A 20,370-nucleotide genomic window follows, 5' to 3' on the forward strand; every position below is an offset into this window, starting at 1 on the left:
GTATTAGATTAACACGCGCATAACTTTGTTTGATATTATGCAAATTATATCTAAAATTATATTTTAAACCAAGAAATTCATTGGTTTTTAAGAATAATTTGAATGTTTAAAACATTAAAAATAGCATGCAAAATTAGGTTAGTTTCACGAAATTAACGAATTTCAAATTTTTACTTGATCTCTTGCAAAGATCCATCTCGAGAATCCCTCTAAAGACATTAATTAATATTCAAGTTTTGCTCGCTTCGCACGTGTCAAAATTTAAGTTTCACTTTAGAAACTTATTTATATATCATTCATTCAAAGAATATAACGGTTTGATACATGCATATAGAGCTTATTTTATCATATACGCTTCAAAAATATATATATATATTCTGGAGCACTTATTTTGGAGTTCAAGAGGAATGCATGTAACCGCTTTTTCGTTCGGAACTCGTCCATGCAAAATATTAATTTAAATAAAAATTATCGGTCCAGTCGACTATTCACTAGTTTTCAGATGTTTTCCCGATTCAGCAGCACCAGCTGAAAGGCGCCGATCTTATTTTAGCCACTTTGGGGTCGACTTTCTCGGGAGCTCCGTCCCGCCCCAGACTAAATAGCTTCTTCTAGTTCACTCGGTGAAAGTACGTTTCAAAAGAGAAAGCTCTCTGTGGTTACCGCTTACTGTTCTAATCCGAAATTTTGTTGGTTTTTTTCTTATTGCATCTATATTTTTACATTGTGGATTGTCACTTTGATAAATTGGATAACTTATTTTTTATTTCTGGGATCTGGAAAAGTCGTTTCTTGAGTCGTTAAAACGGAGATTTGGAAAGAAAGCAAAGGGTTGGCCTACGTTTGCCGCTTCTTCCGAGCGTCATTGTGTGTGGCATGTGCGAGGAAAATTAATACGTGGCAGAAGTGGAGTGAAAGAAAGTTGGTCTCCCTCTTCGGCCGAGGGAAAAGACTCTTGGCGCCGAAAGTTGCCATCACGCGAGTGTGTCATCGATCGCTACTGATCGATTCTCGGAAAATGTTGGAAAAACTGCGGGGATCCCCGGCCGACAATCGCATGCAAATGGGAGAAAGGAGTTTCTTTCCGCTTTCTACTTGCGAAATGGCTTCCTCCGTTCCGGACGAGAGAAGGAAAAAAATTCAAAGTTGGCATCCACGAAATCAACACGTAGCGCCTTTGGCCCGAGGAGCGGAGTCGGCGGCGGGCCACCGTATGACCGAGAGAGGACAGCGCATGCTAAGTAGTTCCGCAAGATGGCCCTTCCGTCTCCACACGTTGGCGTTTGCTCCAATGCCAGCCAATCACCGAATTTGATTGGTCGGAGGTAGACGGGACGCTCACTACAACGAGAGACGTCACGTGACCTCGCAGACAAATCAGTGCCGGATTGAAGATGAGAATCCACGACCAAGCACGGGAAGAAGATGATGGAACCGGGAAAGACCACCAGACAGTGTGCTGTCACGTCGCTAATGGATCGAGAGACGACGTAAGAGCCAAAGAAGCCTCCATGGCTACAGGTGAAACTTTTTCCTTAAAAAAAGAAAAAGAAAAAAAGAGTATTTCTTTCGTATACCGGAAGGGTAAGCAGGGCCGAACGGAGCCGGCGCCGGCTCCACTATTTGTTTACCTGTAGACCAGCTGCCCTACGACCCCGCTAGTGTTATGGCACAACTGCGGTCTTACCCGTCGTCCGCCGCCTCCCTCCTTCCTTTAGGGCTTTGGACCCTGCGGGGGACGGTCCCACCTCCCCTACACCCCCGAACTCGGGCGGGGAGTAGGTGCGAGGGAGGGAAGAAGTTCAGACAAAGAGATGCTGTCACGTTGTCCGCATCGTCTCGGCCAGTTTGGACGGTCCGAAGCGATATCGAGGCCACTAACCCCGGCCGCGGTGGCCTTTCCGCATCTTCCGGTGGTGGAACGAGAGTGTCGCCGTCCACGTGCGATTGCACGGCGTTTATCGACAGCTAGGCCTGGTGGCGGAGTTGGCAGACCGAGAGCCGCTACCGGCAGCTGCCTGCGAGCCGAATTATGGCCAGCGTAGGACGTAGCACGCGTTGCCACTACTGAGAAGAAATCGCGAGGGAAAGCGGTCATCCAGGGTTACGGCAGGCCGGACGTTTAATAACTCTAGCTGGAATGGAGGAGAGACGACGGCAATACGGAACATGGCCGACTACAGCAGCAACAATGGCGAGGACGTGGCAGGTAAATAGCGTATCGACGCTAAGTTGCCTTAAATGTAGTGTCGGACGATGGGTCCTTCTTTCGGTTTCCAGGTATGTTTTTAACTTTTGACTAAGTAGCTACGTCCTTGTATCCACCCCCGCCGGCAATCGAACGGTCCCGATCGAATCTCAACATGGCGGTTTGTGTTGTCAATCAGAAAGCGATCCGTCAGGTCAGTCTGCCCGTCCATCGTTCGGACTCCCTATTAATATACAATGGTGCCTCTTCCACGCGGTTAGTCTATCTACCGGCACTTAAAAACCGGAAGCGATTTTTTCGGTTTCCATTCGGGCACCGAAATGTTTCCGCTGTCGATTTTTGAATACAATGACTATTTCCGGTAGACTTTATACCGTAGGAGTTCCCTTCGATGGTCAGCCGGTGGTTAGAAAGGAGGAAGAGACGCTTAATGCCAATGACTGAATGGTCTTCTCGGAAATCTGTTACTACGAGTTAATGGCGAGTTAATTGGTAGTAAGACCGCTCGGGGCGACAAACCTGACCCTAGGGGCGCATCTTACACCACAGCTAGTTAGACTTATTTGCCTCCGTCTTGGCTGTGGAGCGGATACTTCGTCCGGGTCCATTTATACCGGTTAGGCTCAATTACGTAAGCTGTCCTCCTTATTAGTGGTACTGTGGCTTTTTCGACATTTGCTTTTTTGCTTTTCTGGGATTCGGGCGCCGTCGTCTTCTCCCTCCTCCCGACATCCCGCTGAATATCCATCTTTTCTATCTAAATCCTGTTTGTAGGTCTCGTTAAAACCATAATTTCGCTTTGGCCTAGGGATCCCCGAACCGTTCAAATGCTAATCGGGATATAAAAGCGCGCTTCTGATATGACGATGCTCACATTTATTAGCTGTTTAGTTTGCGGATAACGGTGTAAATCGAGAGAAGCGGCTTCCCCTTCAAAACATTCATCTCCAAAGTCGGTGCGACCAGTCATTCGACCGGCTTCTCTCTCGTGCTATTTGACCTCCCTCTCTCTCTTTTAAAATTTTAAAGTGGGCGAGCGAGGGGAGTAAACTGTCCAATGAGGGTGATTAAAGGGCGATCAATGATTTGGTCTCGGCCGTAGATGTTCTCTCTCGTAATGCTAATTCGATCGGCACGTGTATTTGGTTAGCATTGGTCGCTCTCTTGACATAAATTAGAATTTTAATGTTCTTCGGCCGATCGCTATCTTGCAATCCTACGAAAACTATTCTTTATATTCGAGGAATTTCACTCGATTCAATTTCTGATACATTTTCAATTTCTAAATTGAAAATCTCTTCCTATCGCAGGTCCCATTTTGAAATAAAACCGTAAAGCTGTTGCCTGTCACAATAGAATTCCAATAACGGTCTGTGGGAGTTAAGTCCTTCCGCCAACGTTGTGGACTTCAATTGTTAAAATTTTTATGTTCTTCTTGAACATTTATCTTTTCTGCAGCAGTAAGAATTTTTTTTTTCCTCCGAATTATGTCCGGTACAGATGTGGCCCTCTCGTTACCAACGGGCCAAACAATTAGGTTCGATGGTCCTTGTTCGCATCTGTTTAACCTTGAAGATATAGGACCAGCCGGCAAGAATACTGACATTCCTAGGCACGTCCTATCTTTGGGCTGGGGACCCTCCAACTCCCAACTTCCTGTTATCTGAGCCCCCTAATTTATTTCCTTACGTCCCCTTCTCTCTCTCTTTCTCTCTCCCCTTCTTCTAATGTGCACAAGAAGACCGTTACGTTCGAGGTAAGAAAAAGGTTCGGTGCTGAAAACAGGTGTAAGAAGCCAGAGAACGATCGCATTCGGCTTCTCGTTTTCTGGGGACGTGCTCGAAAGATCGTTCACATTTACTTCTTTGGGGGTGTGGGTGGAGAGAACGAGAAGAGACGGTGACGCAGAGTGCAAATTTTGGAAACGTTAGAGCGCATTTTCCTAAGTTGGCGACCTGGAGTGAATTTTCTATCCAGTATTCGGCACGGACATTTGTATGCTTTTCTTATCCCTCCCTACTCATCCACCGTTCCCCTCCCGCGCGTGGCGAGTTGACCAGGTCAGTTGCCTGACCGGGTGGTGACTCACTGGCTTTCTTCTCCAACCTCCCCCACTGCAGCATTGTCCACTCCGCTTGTATAATTATTGTCCAACTGTCCACGTTGGCCACCCGCGTTTTATAAATTGTAAAGAATCGCGTATAAATTGTAAGCATTTCTTTTATTCTTCCCGCGACTGCAGTCAACCGTAATATACTGTTCCTAAAGATTTTTACACGAAAATTCTCATTATAATCTATATTATGCAATCTTTATTCGCTTTTCTATTTAGTTTTCTTCATTATATCATTCCCGAAAAATCGGATCGCGTTAAAATGCCATTAATGTAATCGAGTCCTGCGCAGCGAGCAGATGCTGCGCATATTTTTGTGTGGTCAACGTGGAGTCACCTCCAAGCAGAAGGCCTGGTCGACCCATGATTCACACATGACTCAACCGCAAATTCTACTGGTTCACATCTAAGATTGTCTTTGCCAGTATCTAAAACGGCCTCAAACTAAATTATCTCTTTTTATAATAACCAAAAAACATTGTTTGCTGCTTTGATACTTATTATATTGTCTCTTTTTCGTAGGGGGGTCGTTGGGCTCACGCAGAAGGGGTAAATGCAAGTGGTTCAACGTAGCTAAAGGCTGGGGCTTCATCACACCCTACGACGGAGGACCGGATGTATTCGTACACCAAGTAAGTGAAGAACATCCCTTGTTATTTACTGTATTTAAATATATCCGCGAAAACGTTCTTTTATAAACACCATAATATCTTCTCGCTTTGGCTTCTGTGTTTACAGAACGGACATTTTACGATTCGGGGGGAGAAAAAATAATATAATTACTTTTCTGTCTATTAAACTTACTTAGTTTTATGTTTAACACCGTAAAATATTAGGAAAATTGGATGATTAACGTTGCCTAACTCCATTTCGAACAAATTTTGTTCATTTACTTTGCGAAGATTTGTCAGTTCTGTCTCATTGCAGGAGCTTTTCCATAAATTCAATCGGGCGAAATGTTGCCCGAAAAATTTTGCTACAGTCACGATATGAATGTCAATTAACCTTCTTGTGTATGGATAATATATCGTATGTAAGATGTACAGTACAGAGATTGTATATACTGAATAAGACGGATTTGTTAGTAAAAAATTGAATTCTAATCAGGAGGCTGCATATGCTAGCTACAGTTTTTAGCAAAGTATGGATATAATTTTAGTTTAGATAATTCTTTTTGAACTTTAATCGTTGGTCTATATAGAATATTAGATACTTCGAGAAAGAGAGACAAATCGACTTCTATAGATTATGTAAAAATTCCAAGACGTTTTACGTAGGCGAACCGATTATCGATTATCATAATCATCCTTACAGCTAGCCTAACACAACATCTCTAAATGTAAATAATCTGATCGAAAAACGGAGCAGCTGAATAGGTAAAAATCTACCTATTTTACATCCTCAAGTTAAGGCACTTTTCTTTGTCCACTAATGTTTCGGCTTCAATACCTGCCTTGTGGATCAAATCCCTAAATTCTTCCTGTTTCGGTCGTATTTCTTTGGCTCGACCCTCTCCAGACCTACCTTATTGTAAACAGAATGCTTGGCTGAATTCCAAGAAGAAGAAATCAGTTCCTTATACACCCTGTTGTTTAAAAAAATACCACTTTCTTTTTTTAAGAGAAATTAAGCGTTGACGTCACGTGGAGCATATTTCAGATATTTCTGGCTAATCCAAAATTCAATTTCATACACGACATTAACAATTACTTTCGGATTGAGGTAAAAAAAGATTTTTTAACTTAACTCGAGGTGGAAAAAGGGGTGCAAACTGTAAACGAAAAAGTAAAAAGAAGGAAGAGAGGGGAAGAAAAAGCAAATGGGGAAATTGTTCGGAGAGTCTACAAACTCTCTCGGTACCACGGGAGTGACAATTGCTATACACAGAACCGTCTGCCGAAAATACTCGGGGTAGCTGGTATTTTTATGTGGGCGTTTCTAGAAAAGATTTTCTTTCTTCTGTCTCGGTCGCCTCTGTCATACAAAACACAGGTGTTGTCCATCCTGAGAGGATCGGACGCCATTGGAGAGGAGGCAGTCGGCCATCTTGAATGCTGTCGACTCGACAACCGTTTCTATGACAACTGGACTCGAGTCGTTTTTGTCCTCCCTATAAAAATTAAGTCGATGAGCGGGGAGGGCATCTTTATTTTGTTCTCTTGGCCGCGGTTGGAAGGATTTTGATGAAAAAAGAAAATTAATTGGCACGTTTAAATAAGCATAATCGTGTAATAATAATATGTGGGATACGGGATACATAAACATATCGAACGACGGGAGCGATGCATTTCTTCAAAATCAACTGCATCCTCATCGAGGTTAAACAGTGATCGGGGTCAATACTAACGTCTATCTCTTTGACCATCCGAATGCTTCATCGTACCTGTTGAAAGAAATTTCCAATCTGTTGACAATTTCCTCTAAGAGGAACTAGAATAGGCGAAACTCTTTCGCTTAACTACGAATAAAAATCTAAGATGCCAACCATCTAAAATAAAAATATAAGTTAATCTTAATTTATATCATTGATTCAAATGGTATATATTTTTTTTCTAGTTTTAAATAACGTTAAAGGCGCATAAATTCACGAATATATATTATATATTTAATATAAAAAGGAGACAAAATGAAGGCAAATTAAATTCAAGGCCACTAATATTTAATCTTTAACATAATAACAATCGAATATATCAATAAATGTTATAAACAACAACAATCAATTATAATATTGATTAGATAGTTTTTTTTTTTTATATTGCGACTGTTAGCAATCAAAATGGCTTATTATACAATATAAGTTGCTGTTTATGTAACGCATCCGGCTCTAATTTATTTTATTATATATATATTTGCTTCATTCATCGCAAAATATTTAATATAAAATTACGAAATTCTTTCAATTCCTCCGAAAAGAAAAGAATGTTCTCAAGTATGAAGCCTTCTTTTCTCACGCAAATTTCTCGCTAAATATTTTAAATTTTAGCAAAAGATGATATTGATGGGCTAATTCGTACCAGTGAACACTAAACCTTATCAAATTTAATATTAATAAAGGAATAAAAATTGTTTTATTATAAGATTTAATCGTATTGATACCGATTTTATACGAGAATTAATTAGAAATAGTCAAGACTTCGCACATAATCGCAACATTGCAGTTAAAGCAGTTAAATAGTTAAATATTAGCAGTTAAATTTGTAATTTTCTCGATATGATGATGTCCTTTTGACCGGAGTCAAATGAAATTTGTGTAATCTCCACCGTTTTATTACAGAATAAGGAATAAGAACTGAACAATGATAAATGCGAATGTCATTTTTGCGCTTCTAGCAAAGGTTAGATATCAAAATAAGGCAAGGGAAAAAAGAAAGCTAGAGGAAACGCTATTGACTGATGCTCTAATAATAGAAATGATATTCTATCGGAGAGACTGGCAAGAAAATATTGATTGCAACCGGAGATTTTGCTCCTTAGTGAAAGTCTATGAATAGACTGGAAGGCTCATCCTTGGGATTTACCGAAAAAAATTGTAAAACATATGTTTTGTTAGTATAGACCCAATCCCGGACCATTTCGGGAAACCTGGACATTCTCGTGGCAGAAATTTATGAGGCCAACACTCGTTAGTCCGGCTAAACCGATATTTTCCTGTTTATTTTCGAACTTTTCTTACGATCTTCTACTTCTTCCTGTATTTTCCCACTCGTTCCGCTGTCTTGAAAGATTTTCCCTCGCCCTTCGGCTTGTCCTTCTTTCTTAAAACCAGCTTTTTTCCGGGTGGCAATTGTCCTGCAAGGTAGAACAGCGGTGGGCACACGTGCCTTTTACCGACGTAACAGGTAGCTAGACTTCGATGACGTCACCAGTGACGTAGCGTGCCACTTCTCGCATGCTTGATGCCTGCTCCAGAGACCTCCGCCCGGGCTATTAATAAACAGCGGTCGTCTGCGCTCATTCTTGTGTCTGCGACCGAAATTCCTCTCTCGGCTTTTCCCCCCTTTTTCTTCTTGTTTTCTCTCATACTCGAGCCCGGGGGAAGCCCGGAAGGTTCTCGCTCTCTCTCCGCCTGCAGGAGAACGAATTTTTCTCTAGGGAAGCGCGAGAGCATTGCCTCCATCCGTCCCGTCCGCGCCCAATAAACCAATGCACATAACTTCCCATAAATTGTTCTTGCGCATCTTCGTCGACTTAATCGTTCCAGAAAATGCCCGAGCAAAACAGCGGAGCTTTCTGTCATTTTTAGTCACAAAAAACCCAGGCACGTCGCTACCAAAATTGTGAGTCGTCGCTCTATTTCTGGTCTTGACAATGTTTCTACTGTTGTATCGTGTTTATGTCTCTGGTCTCTAACCCGACACAATAGATCCCCGACTGCATCCTATTGTCTCTCTTCGGTTCCCAGAATAAACTCTAGAAAGATACACCGTGACATAAGTTACATCCATTTATTTTTCCCCCCTACCAGCCAATGTCCACTCGTTATTTGCATGTTGGCGAAAATATCACTTTCGAGCATTTTCCTTTGGTAAAGAGGGGATTGCCAAAGGATATCCTCCGTTGGATAATCAGCGAATCGTTTCATAAACATGCGGTTTTTTTAGATTTATTTTTTTTAAATTGCCAGCTAGTTACTTGGTTTTCCACTTCCTGTTTATTTCAAGGATCGACGGGGTGACTCAAAGAATGAATCACAAAATCAGAGAGCGATTCAAAATTTGCAAAAAGAAAAATCTGCATTAGTTCTTGCGAAACTGTAAAAAAATATGTAGCATAAATTTCGAAATTAACTGCAAATTTCAAACTCCGTATCTATCTATCTATATATTTTTTCAATCAGCAATTGAATTTATTCAACAAAATCCAATAAACCGTAACTTAGATTGAATATTGGAGATGACACGTTCGGGAAGGGAAAAAGATGCAGTACAACATTGACAGAGACAAATAGGTCCAGATGTTTATTAACGTGTCAAACTAATGAAAATATTCCTAAATTTAACATTTAACGAATAATAATAATAATAATAGCCTTGATATCAATGCATAAGACTCATTTGATTTTATAAATGTCAAAGGAATGTTAGTAAACGACGGCACTTTTTTAATCTTTTTTTTGTTTGTTTTTTTTAAGATAAAAATGAGGTCTGGGTGCCATACCTAAGGCTGGGATCTTTCGTCTCCATTTCCTCGTCGCTAGCGACATCTGGCGGCGACAAAACGGAATTCTAATCCCAATTCATTAACATATTCAAATTTATAAAGAATAATGATTTAAAAATTGTGTGCTAATTGTTATCTATTATTATTTATATAATGAAAATAAACAGAGGTAGAACGTCTTCGGTTATTTCTGATAGAAGAATCTGAAGATTAATTTTGACAGTTTACTAAACATTGAGGGAGCAATTCTGACGGTTGTAAACACGTTACTTTCCTTATTTATAAACAAAAATAACGATAAGAAACCGAAGAAAACGCTCTCCGTTTGCAATAAATTATCTCTAATCTGATTAAGATTCTTAAGATTTTGAAAGATATAACATAATAATAAAATATTAGAGTGTAAGTTTCGTGGTTAAATAACTTTAACGATAAAGGCCTAAATAATTTCCATATCAGATAAATTAAATTGCATTTTTTAATAGTCCTGGTTAAATAATAGAAATGATTTAGAGAATGAAATCGTAGATATATCATTATTATAAACAATAAAATGATCAGATTTTTATACTGCATTTCCAATTTAACCGTGTAGAATCTAAGTAAAAAAACTGTGAATTATAAAGTTTTCGATATAAAAATAAGAGCATGTAATTCATTATTATCAATAGATTCTCATACAGAAGATAATTTTTACAAGTAAAACATCATCCTGTGAAGAATACAGTTGAGAAAATACTTGTAAACTAAAACACCAGATCTTAAAAGCTGATTCTACAAAGAGGTTACAAAACATCTTTCTTATTTACACTAATTTTATAACTTTATTATACTATACATTACGTTTATTTCTGTTATTAGAACATATTTAATAATGTATTTAAAGGTCTTATGTAGAGGGTTTATGGTCATAACACTCATTATGGGACTACATTACTAAATTGATATTTTCTATATGCAGGTTGATTAAGCCATTTGAGATGCTGGAATGGCTGACGTAATATACTCATCGTAAATTAGAAAATATCGAAATAATGCTACTTATTAAGTTGCAAAATACGTGAAAAAATTCGTATGAATCTATCATATTTTATTATTAACAATAATTTAAAATGATTTTAATTCTTTTATATTTTATGCCAAGCGAATTTAACAAACTGTAACGTGTAATTTTTTTAGATATGTAATATATGCTCGTGTTTATCCAGCTATTTTAAGTTATTCGAGTTTGAATAGCCTCGATACGCATTCGGTACAGTAAGAAGCTCTATGCTGGGTAAGCATTGAGATCGATTCCTAGTTAATTCCGGGTCTTCCCCTCCCAATGAGGCTGTAAAGACCACCCACTTTCTTTCTAAATGGGTATGTAGGCTATCCAGGGGCAAGGAAGCATAGTATTAACCACGTCACCGTACTGTTGAATACTACATTGTATAAATCCCGTCTGGAAAGTCGGTATTTTTGTTGTAATTTTTAGAATTTACAAGAAGAAAATAAAACGGGGGAGAAGAAGAAGAAGAAGAAAATAAAACGTAATTTGAATCTTTAATCTATTTCTTCTTGCGAGTTCGTTGTCATCGTGTGACCAGAAAATTCATTTCGTAGGTTTCTAAAAATAGCTTCCAGTCCGGGATGATGATGATGATGAAACGCCACTCCCAAAAACTACTTTCGTCTTTAGTTTTTATTTATTAATTCGACGGTTTCTTAGTATTATTTTATCGAATAAAGACGAACGAAGGTTAATTATAATTAATATATTAGTAACGTTAGATAGAATGTGGTAACGATAATCTCCGATATTTGATATCTCCTTTTGAGGATGCTAATAGATGTTTACGATTGCATTGAGTACCATTAAGTTTATATGGAGCAGATAACTAACGTGAATGATTTGCTGTCGAATATATTAAAATTTTTCTCTGGTTTATTATATCAGAAGTTTGCTATATTCTACATGTTTTAATCTTCTTAAATTCGATAATTTTTAGTAAAAGATAGTACCGTATTTTAAACAGATTTCTGTGTGATAAATGCTTGACTTATTAATACAGTACGAATTTCGATGCTGAGATAATATAAAAGTATATAATATTAGAAATAATTTAAATTTAAATATGTTAATTTTAATAATAATTTTACTGTACTATCAAAAGGACTATCGAATATCAACAAGATTTTTTTTTCTATAATAAATTCTGTTAATTTTAGAAATTTAAGAAAACATAGCCTATGGACAGTTAAACAGTTTAATCCCTTGTTAATTGTTTTGATAAATAAAATAACATTTTATATTCTATAATTTAATATTATTCATCACATCGAACGGTAGGTAATTGTTTAATAATAACAGTTTTCAGTTAACGTAATTTATAAAGGCGATTATAAGAATAACAATTAGGCAGAATTAAATCTTAGAAGTAGTATTACGGTAATCAGTTTTATTTTTGTGTTATTTCAAATAGCAAATGTATTACGATAAAGGTTATATTAGTTTTTCTATATAATAAAGATTGCTTTATACAGAAAAGCTGTTCAGTTACATAAAGATATTATTCTACAAGACATATAAGTTCCATAAAACTAAGACGTGAGGTGATTGACATCTTCTGGTGATACGAATGTTACCAATTCGTTGCTATACTTTTAGATATTTCCTTCTTTTATTTATTTTAAAATTATCATAGAACATAGTAAAAATGTATATATCATAAAATAATCTGCCTAATTTAAATTAAATTAAGAAGACAATCTTTCGAGTAATCTGTGTTTTGTTAGACTTGTTTTTGAGTACAGGAATTTAAAAACAGAAAAAATCATTAAAACAAAAGTATTATTAGAAAATTTTTAACATGATATAATTAGTAACTAAATAAATTTATAATTAATATAATCATAAACAGGAATCATCTGTATTAGTGGCATATTTAAGTATAATCGTAGAGACAGGAGAATATATTTGGGCTCAATTTACATTTTTACATAAATCTAGCATAAGTACACGCATAAAGAATATTTTATTTATCTATACATGTTTAACTATTATAAAATCATTTGAATAAGTAATATATCAAAAAGTTTGCTTTATGTATTTCAAATTTTTTGAAGGAAAACACATTACCTCTCTGTTCCCCCTTAACACGCCTGCAGTAAATTTGTTTATAAATCAGTCGACGGACTTGAACAATGTTAATACCAAGTTAAAATCCTATTTAGAACAATGTAGATATTCTATAATGGAGCTTGTTATTATCAAATCAATGTTTACTTTTATTAAGCTTTACCTAGAAATATACAGGGTATGCAGAAGTAGGTATACGATTATACCCAAATAAGCAACTACTACAGATGACTTCTGTTTATGATAATATTAATTATAAATTTAGTTAGGTATATAAGTTGGTGCAGAGTTTCTATTATTTGTGATTTAAGCATAACAATTAATGTTTTTTCTACCTTTTCTCCATAATAAAAACTGTATACCTGCTTTTGCACCCATTTATATTAAGCTATAATATTTTAGATTTGTGTATAAATAAATAAAACTGTTCTAAATGAGCAATAGTATCAAATTAAATCTTGAATTAAAATAGGTTTACAATGAATTCATTTCAGCATCAATTTTTTTTTTTTTTTTTTGTCGTGTAAGCTTCGATTAGTTTCGATGAAAGGGATGAATCGGGTACTTCTATTTTATATTTTACTCCATCTAAGTTTATTGCAATTCTATTTTTAAATTGTTCGAGTCGAAATTTAACTTACCGAAACTTTCTTACAGAGCATTAAACCGTTGTATTTGAAAAAAGAGGTTTATTATCAGAGAAAGAAAGATTGCAATCGCTCTTCTATTGAAGAAATTGACGAAACACTTTTTCTCCCATTTTCTGAATTCTTCGAAATCGTCTAACTGCTATTCTTACAATTTAGGCAGTTTGTCCAAAAGTCGAGTCTTTATCGAAGGAAAGAGGATTTATTCGGGAAATGTGCTCCATTCTTCACGAAATTATTACTGAATCTACTTACTTTATCACGGGCTACAATATTAAACGTGTTTTTCCGAAGATGTTCCTAACTGACTGGTTAAAACTACCCTGTTTTCATTAAAATTTGCGTTCCACAACTCGTGTTGATAAGCGTTCATCCGTGTTATCGCTTGTAAGCTTACGCTCGTTTGTCTCACAGATGCGACAACAATAATTGTACTCTCTACTCCATCTCTTCGACGTATCATTTCTCATCTCACCGTATAATCGAGTTCCGATTAGATGTGGACTCCCCGTAAACCGTGGATGTTCTACTAGCTACTTTCGATAACGTCCTGTTACATACAATACCTCACTTTTATATTCCTCGCACCGTCGTGAATTTGTGTCGAATCTTACTGTAAAAAATACATGTATTTAAGCTAGTAAACTATTTTCATTTAAGGCAAAAATAGTTAATTTTGAAAGGCGTTTTATACGTTTATTCTTTTGTTTTTGTTACTAAGTCAAAAATCTTATCGATCTTCCTTTATTACAATATATTATTCCATATTTATCTTGTTAAACGAACCGAAGCTAACTTTGATTGATGATCCACTTAATTGTCGACTATTGCTATTTTATAATAGCAATAAGACCACCCTATTTTAATGATTTCCTTAATTATTTTTAAGTAAATTTCTAATTTAATGTAATTTATTAACGTTAAAACTTGTATCGCTTTCGCCCTCCTTTTTAAATTAATTTTTCACGTTTTTATCATTGAAATTAAAAATTACACAACGTCAACAAATAGTTTTATACAGTCGACATTTCACAATATATTAAATGTTTATGTCGTGCTCGTAAATATCTCAATGTCACGAGACGAGGACACTAATCCATTGCTGACAGAGGCCCTGTAGTAATTCAGTTATACTAACCCCTTGGGATTTTCAAATGTCAAATTTACTACTACAGCAGTAATGACACTTTGATAAATTTAACTATAATAGTATTTAAGTGAGGGTTAATTGACACTGTGATCGAATGAAAGTACGAAGTATTATACTAAAAGCTGTAGCATCTCTCTTTACATTAATCCAGTCTTAAATATTAAGATTAATATATATTTCTAGTAAATATAATTTGCCTACTTGTTAAATATCCTACTGTGTTATAATTAAGAAGCAAGTTCAAAAAATTTTTAAAATTAATAAGTAGCTTTTGAATAAAAATTTAATGAAAAGTTAGAAAATTCACTTTTTTTCTAAACCGAAAGCCAATAAATAAATGATGAACTTTCTAACAGTGTTTTCAAAAAATTTATAATGAGATTTTACGCTTTAATGAATTGTTTACTACACTGATAGAGTTATGAGTAATAAAAAATATTTTTACTGAAATTTTTAGTTTTAACGGAATGAAAAATGCTATTAAATCAAAACTCCGAAGTTTATGAAACTATTTACACAAGAGATTTTAATTTTATTATTAAACTATCCTCTACTTTTCGTAAAGGAAAGTATATTTGCGTAAGAATCCTGTTCAGACTGTAATTACTTAGTACTAAAAAGTATATTCTGATAAAGCCTTCTAATTACGGTACATCGTTCGATAGATAAATTACATTAAACAGAATTTCCTCATTTGATCGCACACTTCCGGAAAGAAATTTATTTAAAAAATTCAATTAAAAAACGCATCAAATTGAAACGTTTCTATGAAGGATTTCGTGTTAAAAACTGTTTTTCCCCCTCCCCTTTCGGAAATTTACTCTCAGTAAATAAATCTGAAGCGGGGGAAGAACGACCAAAATGGCATCTCGTTAGACCAGTTTCTTTTCTCGTTGAAGCTGCAATTAATTTTTTGCAAATTCAACATTTTGCAGTCGGTGAAAGGTTAAACCGAGAGCGTGAGTAATCTCCGTTGGAGAAGCTCGCTCGGTATGTCATTTGTTCGTACCAAATCGGGCGGTTCCCTTTTAAATCAAAAAGAACATTAAACGTGCAACACGGTAAGAAGATTTTTAAATATTCTTCATACTTTAAATTTCATGAATTTCTATAATTTTTCTTGGAAATTTCGTCGTCACGAGTGCCTAGAATTCGCGCTTCGATTCGCCGTTTCAAGCGGATGGATAAATCTGGCTTACGGTGGTGCGAAGAATATCTCGATTAGAAAAGTTATTGACAAACAGGCATACAATGACATCAAGACGAAAAAGTGATTTCCCAGCACGTGGAAGGTCTCCAGAGTAGAAGCTTATCTCGCGCCTCAGCTTTGATTTTTCGTAACCAGTCAGAACAGCTGGCAAAAAAGAAGCCTTTTCTCTATTCGGAGACGTCTCTCTTAACCATCATCCCTTTGGAGCAGTATGGAGTCAAAAACCCAAGCGACTGGCCATCAGTCTGGTAACGACTTGTGCATGACATCGATGCTTGACTTGATCTACTTTACTCTAACAACCACCTGCTGTCGGTCGACACCTGTATCATGGGAGAACCAGATGGCACCAAGGTTGTCTGCCACTTCTTTCTTTCTTTCTCTCTCTCTTTTTTGTCCAGGCATTTGATTCGAAGACTGGCTTCTATTAACAGGTAGTAAGTGAAGCACCTGTTACGACGCGTGGCCTTCCTATTAAGTAGGAGTTAATTCATTAGGATGGGTTTCGACCGGGAAATTTTTTGTGCCCTGTTAGGATCGTATACTCGACTGTTGTTTCGAAAGTCAAGCGGCCGGTTCTGTAAGAGTTTTCGTGCCAAAGGCCAGTGAGAGGTCACGACTCCGGAAATGACGGGGGGTTCGGCGGTTTTTGGGATTTCTTCCGATTTCTGTGGTCGTAGATCAAGGGTGAGATCACGAAAGGTGAATTCGGCTTCTGTAGAGTAATTGCGGATGTGTGGGTCGTAGGACAAGGGGATTTCTTTATCTCCTTTTTGTCTCTCGTTGCCCACAGTTGTAAATATCGGTTAATGTGTCAGTTGGCCGCTTCCTCTCCTCGCATCGGCCGACAGGAAATTGGTGTCGGACCACCGTTACCTCCAAATAGTTTAATTGCGAACCGACGGATGAGTTGAATGCTACGCAACTTCCTGCCCTTCCTCTCTCCCACACTTTAAAACCCAATGGCTTAAAGTAGATCCCGCAGGTTACAGATCCTTTTGCGAAATGGCAATCCCTATGAGCGGAAAAGGGGAGAGCGATCATAATCGATATTTGGGTTTATGCGAAACTAATCCGAAAAACAAGGTTTTTGCATAAATATCCGTTTATCTAGCTCCCGGCACACGATCCAAATTGGATCATCTACCGGAATAAATTTCTGTATCGTTGTCCAAGAGATTATTCATCGATTTTTGCTTTGATTCGTTCGAATCTACTCGTTCTTCTCTTGTTAATATTGTCCCTAATCGAACAAAACAAGTTACGTCAGTGAACATTCTTTCCATTCTAATAAACATTCGTTTAAAGTACAAAATTCTTCTATAAGTAACAGATATGTAATATCAATGGTGCGGCTTCTTTATATTGTTTAAAATTCAATTTCTTAAAAAAGATCTTTTTTTCTTAAAAGTAATTGATGAAACTTCACAGTTAAGAACGATAAGTTCAACCGCTGTTATTTTATCTGGACCGCATTTCATCAGAGACAAAGACTACTGGGTTTTATCTTCGTTATTCTTTATTTTACTATGCATTTCGGGTGAAATCTTTTGGTCTAACTTGCACCCCTCATCAGGTGTTACATTTCTTTTTTTTACATTTAGACATTCTGAACTTTCATCAATTACTTTTAAGAAAGAAAGATCTTTTTTAAGAAATTGAATTTTAAACAATACAAAATTCTTATTAAATGAGCTATCGAAAATATCAATTTAAAATTAATTTAACCAACATAAGTCATTAATATATGAATTGTTATTCCCATTATCTTCAATTTATTTATTTTGTAATGGTTTGACAGATTCAAAATATCCCAAAAACTAAATACAAGGTTTCCATATATAGAGCTTATAAATTTGGGCGAATTTGATTAAAAATAAACAAGAAATTTAATTTCTTTATTCTTATTTTATGTGGAGGTGCAGAGACTGCAACGTAGCTTAATAGGAACTGAATTAAATATCCAATCTCCATCAATTAAGCTTGAAGATTTACCAAATCTTCACGAAGTCAGTCGTTCTGCTTAATGTTAGAATCACAAAACACCAAATAATCGTTCACTTCTAAATTAATTTTTAAATAAATTTAATAACATTTTTACTACTTTATTTTCACAACTTTTAATTTCGATTTGAGGAGATAATTTTCGAATTTTAATACTGCACTTAAAAAGGATTTTAAGGTTGTTTCGGTTAATTTACGCACCTATTTTTATCACTTTTTTGGTTGGATTTCAAGGAACTAAATCATCTTAAAAAAGTGGAAACTTGAAAAAAACGAGAAAATATTCGAAAAATTTCTTAAACGAGAATTTTTTCGAAATTAGAATATTTTACAAGCGAAAGACATAATAAACTCCTTATTATAATTCAAACAAAAATTATTACAAGTTTTCGGTATGTTTTAATACCGAAAACTTGTAATAATTTTTTATATATTCTATAAAATTTCATGTAAGAAGTTATTTTTTAAAAATTTCTTAATTAATTATAAAGCGAGTCGTATAAGATGATGAATTATGATTTCTATTCTATAAAATTTACAGTATGTTTGTATAAAAATATAAACTTTTATCTGTACTGTACATTAAATATTGATAAAATATAGGCCTACTACATCCGCAAAGTACTGCTATATGGCATGCTATAGCCACCCCCAACAAAACAAGTAATTCGCTCCATAAAAACACAAGTAACCAATAAAATAAAAGAATTTGCGCGTTATAAAGAAAAATTATTTTAATAAAAATCTTTCAAAAAGATTCATTGATGTTTAATTTGGGCATTCGTATTGTTCTTTCTATGTTAATCTATAAAGTTAAATGACTTATTCGAGTGTCGTATATAACGCCACTATAACATTCGACACTAAAAGCTTTACAATTAATGAACGTTACACGCTTCTTACAACGTTTCTATTATCCATAATTCTTCGTTAGAACGTCCTTTTATTTTTCTTTTATTATATCCTGTTATATTAGGCTTATACGAAGTAAGTTATGCGCTTAAAAATCGGTATACTGTAGTAAATTCCACTCGAATTCTTTCGAAAATAATTCGATTGTTATCCCCTTTTATAAAATTTTTAAAATACACGCTTTTACTGGTCACGTTTTTTCGAGATTGACACCACACTACAGTACATCATTACAGTACAATTACACACACACCATGATTAAATTCTACATTTAATCATGGTGTGTGTGTAAGTGTTTCAGGGTAAGGTTATCTCCCTAAAACATTATTAAAATACATTGTCATAGGATTTAGGTATGCCATCAAAGTTTCGGCCTTCTATCTTAATTAGAATTGTATGAAATTTGAGGACGATACAAAGTAAATTTTAAAAAATGGCATAAATTAAAATTTATTTGTTAAGTAACATCATAGGAAAAAATTTTTAATGTCGAAAGCGTAACAAAAGAAAGGAGTGTTTGAATGTTTCGGATTGCTGGCATTAACTTATAATTTACAAGAGTCGTAAATTAAGACAGAATGTCTTGTTTTGTCTCAGACAGAATGTCTAAGGCACAACAGACTTAAGCTGAAACATTTACAAAAATTTAAACCTCTGAATAAGCTCGGAATTTCAATTTTCTATTAAATATTTCGTCTGTAATTTCTATTGTTAAGGTTTTACATAAAAAGTTGCTGTGCCTGTAAATGATGTGATTCTGAAGAGGATCCGGTTAATTCTTCCTCGTTTAAACGTATCGTCGCAAAACTGGCAAATATTTGCATTTAAATCAACAATGATCACTCTTTTAATTCAAAAGAGATTAAATCAATTAAAATTAATAAAATTTGTATGAAAGATAAAACTGCGTTTGTTTTTTCCCTTTAAGTTCGTCCATTATGTAAGTATATTAAGTTAAATGAGACTAAGGGCTTACAGAATGTGTGTGTTAAATACATTTTCCCATTAAATTTCTGCAACTTAAACTGCATAATTCTCAAATTTATAATCTCTGATAACAATATAATTTTAGAAAATATCTTTTGTTACATTACTTCATTTCTTACTCCCGATGTTTATGCTTTCATTTGATAATTTTGGGTGACTTAGCTTAATTATTTACAATTTATCTAAAATAAAGTAACTTTTCTAAATTCTACAATTTCGTTTAGTTTTCATATTTTTTGAGTATTAGTTTAGCACGTTTAAAATTTAATATAATGGGCTTACGTCTATATAAATAGACTAGTTTTCTGAATGATCCATCGGTTTGTCTGTCTACACTGTAGAAAAGTGTTGATATTTTGGAAATTTTATAAAATATTCCATCCAAATTTGATTTGAATTTACTAAAACGAATAAATATTACATATTTTTAAACACGTCCTCACGATTTTTATAGAGTAATAAGCGTGATTCATATCAAATTATAAGGATAAAAATAAATTTAAATATACTTAAGAGCATACATATATCGAATTTAAGACGTATCTTCACTTTTAAAAGGAATATTTGGGGAAATTTGAAAGTAAATTTGGAATTTAAGACGAAATTTAAGTTCAGAAACGTAAAAAAAAGTATGTCTTAAATTCGAATTTAATTAATTATTGAAACTTTTTTTAAAAAAATGTACTGTACTATTTAATATACTTTTTTTTAGCGATGTAAGAATGAATTATAACAGTTTAATATTTTCGAAAATTTGATATTTAAAATTATACTGCATCTAGCATACATTTTTCGACAGCGCATAGTAGTGTTAGATGCGTTATATTTACTATATAATTTGAATGAATCAGTTGCTT

The 20,370-nt window shown here is 35.1% G+C and overlaps 2 protein-coding genes across 7 annotated transcripts in view; one reads left to right on the top strand and one right to left on the bottom strand.

Moving 5' to 3' along the window:
- The window catches only part of obe (obelus), a 145,682-nt gene extending 127,006 nt beyond the window's left edge, over positions 1-18,676 (bottom strand). Inside the window, exon 1 of the mRNA XM_067264279.1 lies at positions 18,659-18,676. The gene's annotated coding sequence lies outside the window, so the exon portion shown is untranslated. The remainder of the gene's footprint in view (positions 1-18,658) is intronic.
- Positions 1-20,370, top strand: part of LOC136969966 (protein lin-28 homolog) — a 50,104-nt gene that overhangs the window by 13,106 nt on the left and 16,628 nt on the right. For 3 of the 6 annotated variants that reach the window (XM_067264322.1, XM_067264320.1, XM_067264319.1), the window contains exon 2: positions 4,845-4,954. Coding sequence is in view for 4 of the 6 variants with exons in the window: in XM_067264320.1 (XP_067120421.1) it covers positions 4,845-4,954 (110 nt within the window). In the remaining 2 variants the exon portion in view is untranslated. Of the gene's footprint in view, positions 1-1,368; positions 1,522-1,977; positions 2,210-2,254; positions 2,281-4,844; positions 4,955-20,370 lie in introns of those variants that run through there. The other 3 variants (XM_067264317.1, XM_067264318.1, XM_067264323.1) reach the window with 3 other exon arrangements.

This window comes from Centruroides vittatus, unplaced genomic scaffold (genome assembly GCF_030686945.1).
Source record: "Centruroides vittatus isolate TY-2023 unplaced genomic scaffold, ASM3068694v2 contig_1832, whole genome shotgun sequence".
Lineage (NCBI taxonomy): Eukaryota > Metazoa > Arthropoda > Arachnida > Scorpiones > Buthidae > Centruroides > Centruroides vittatus.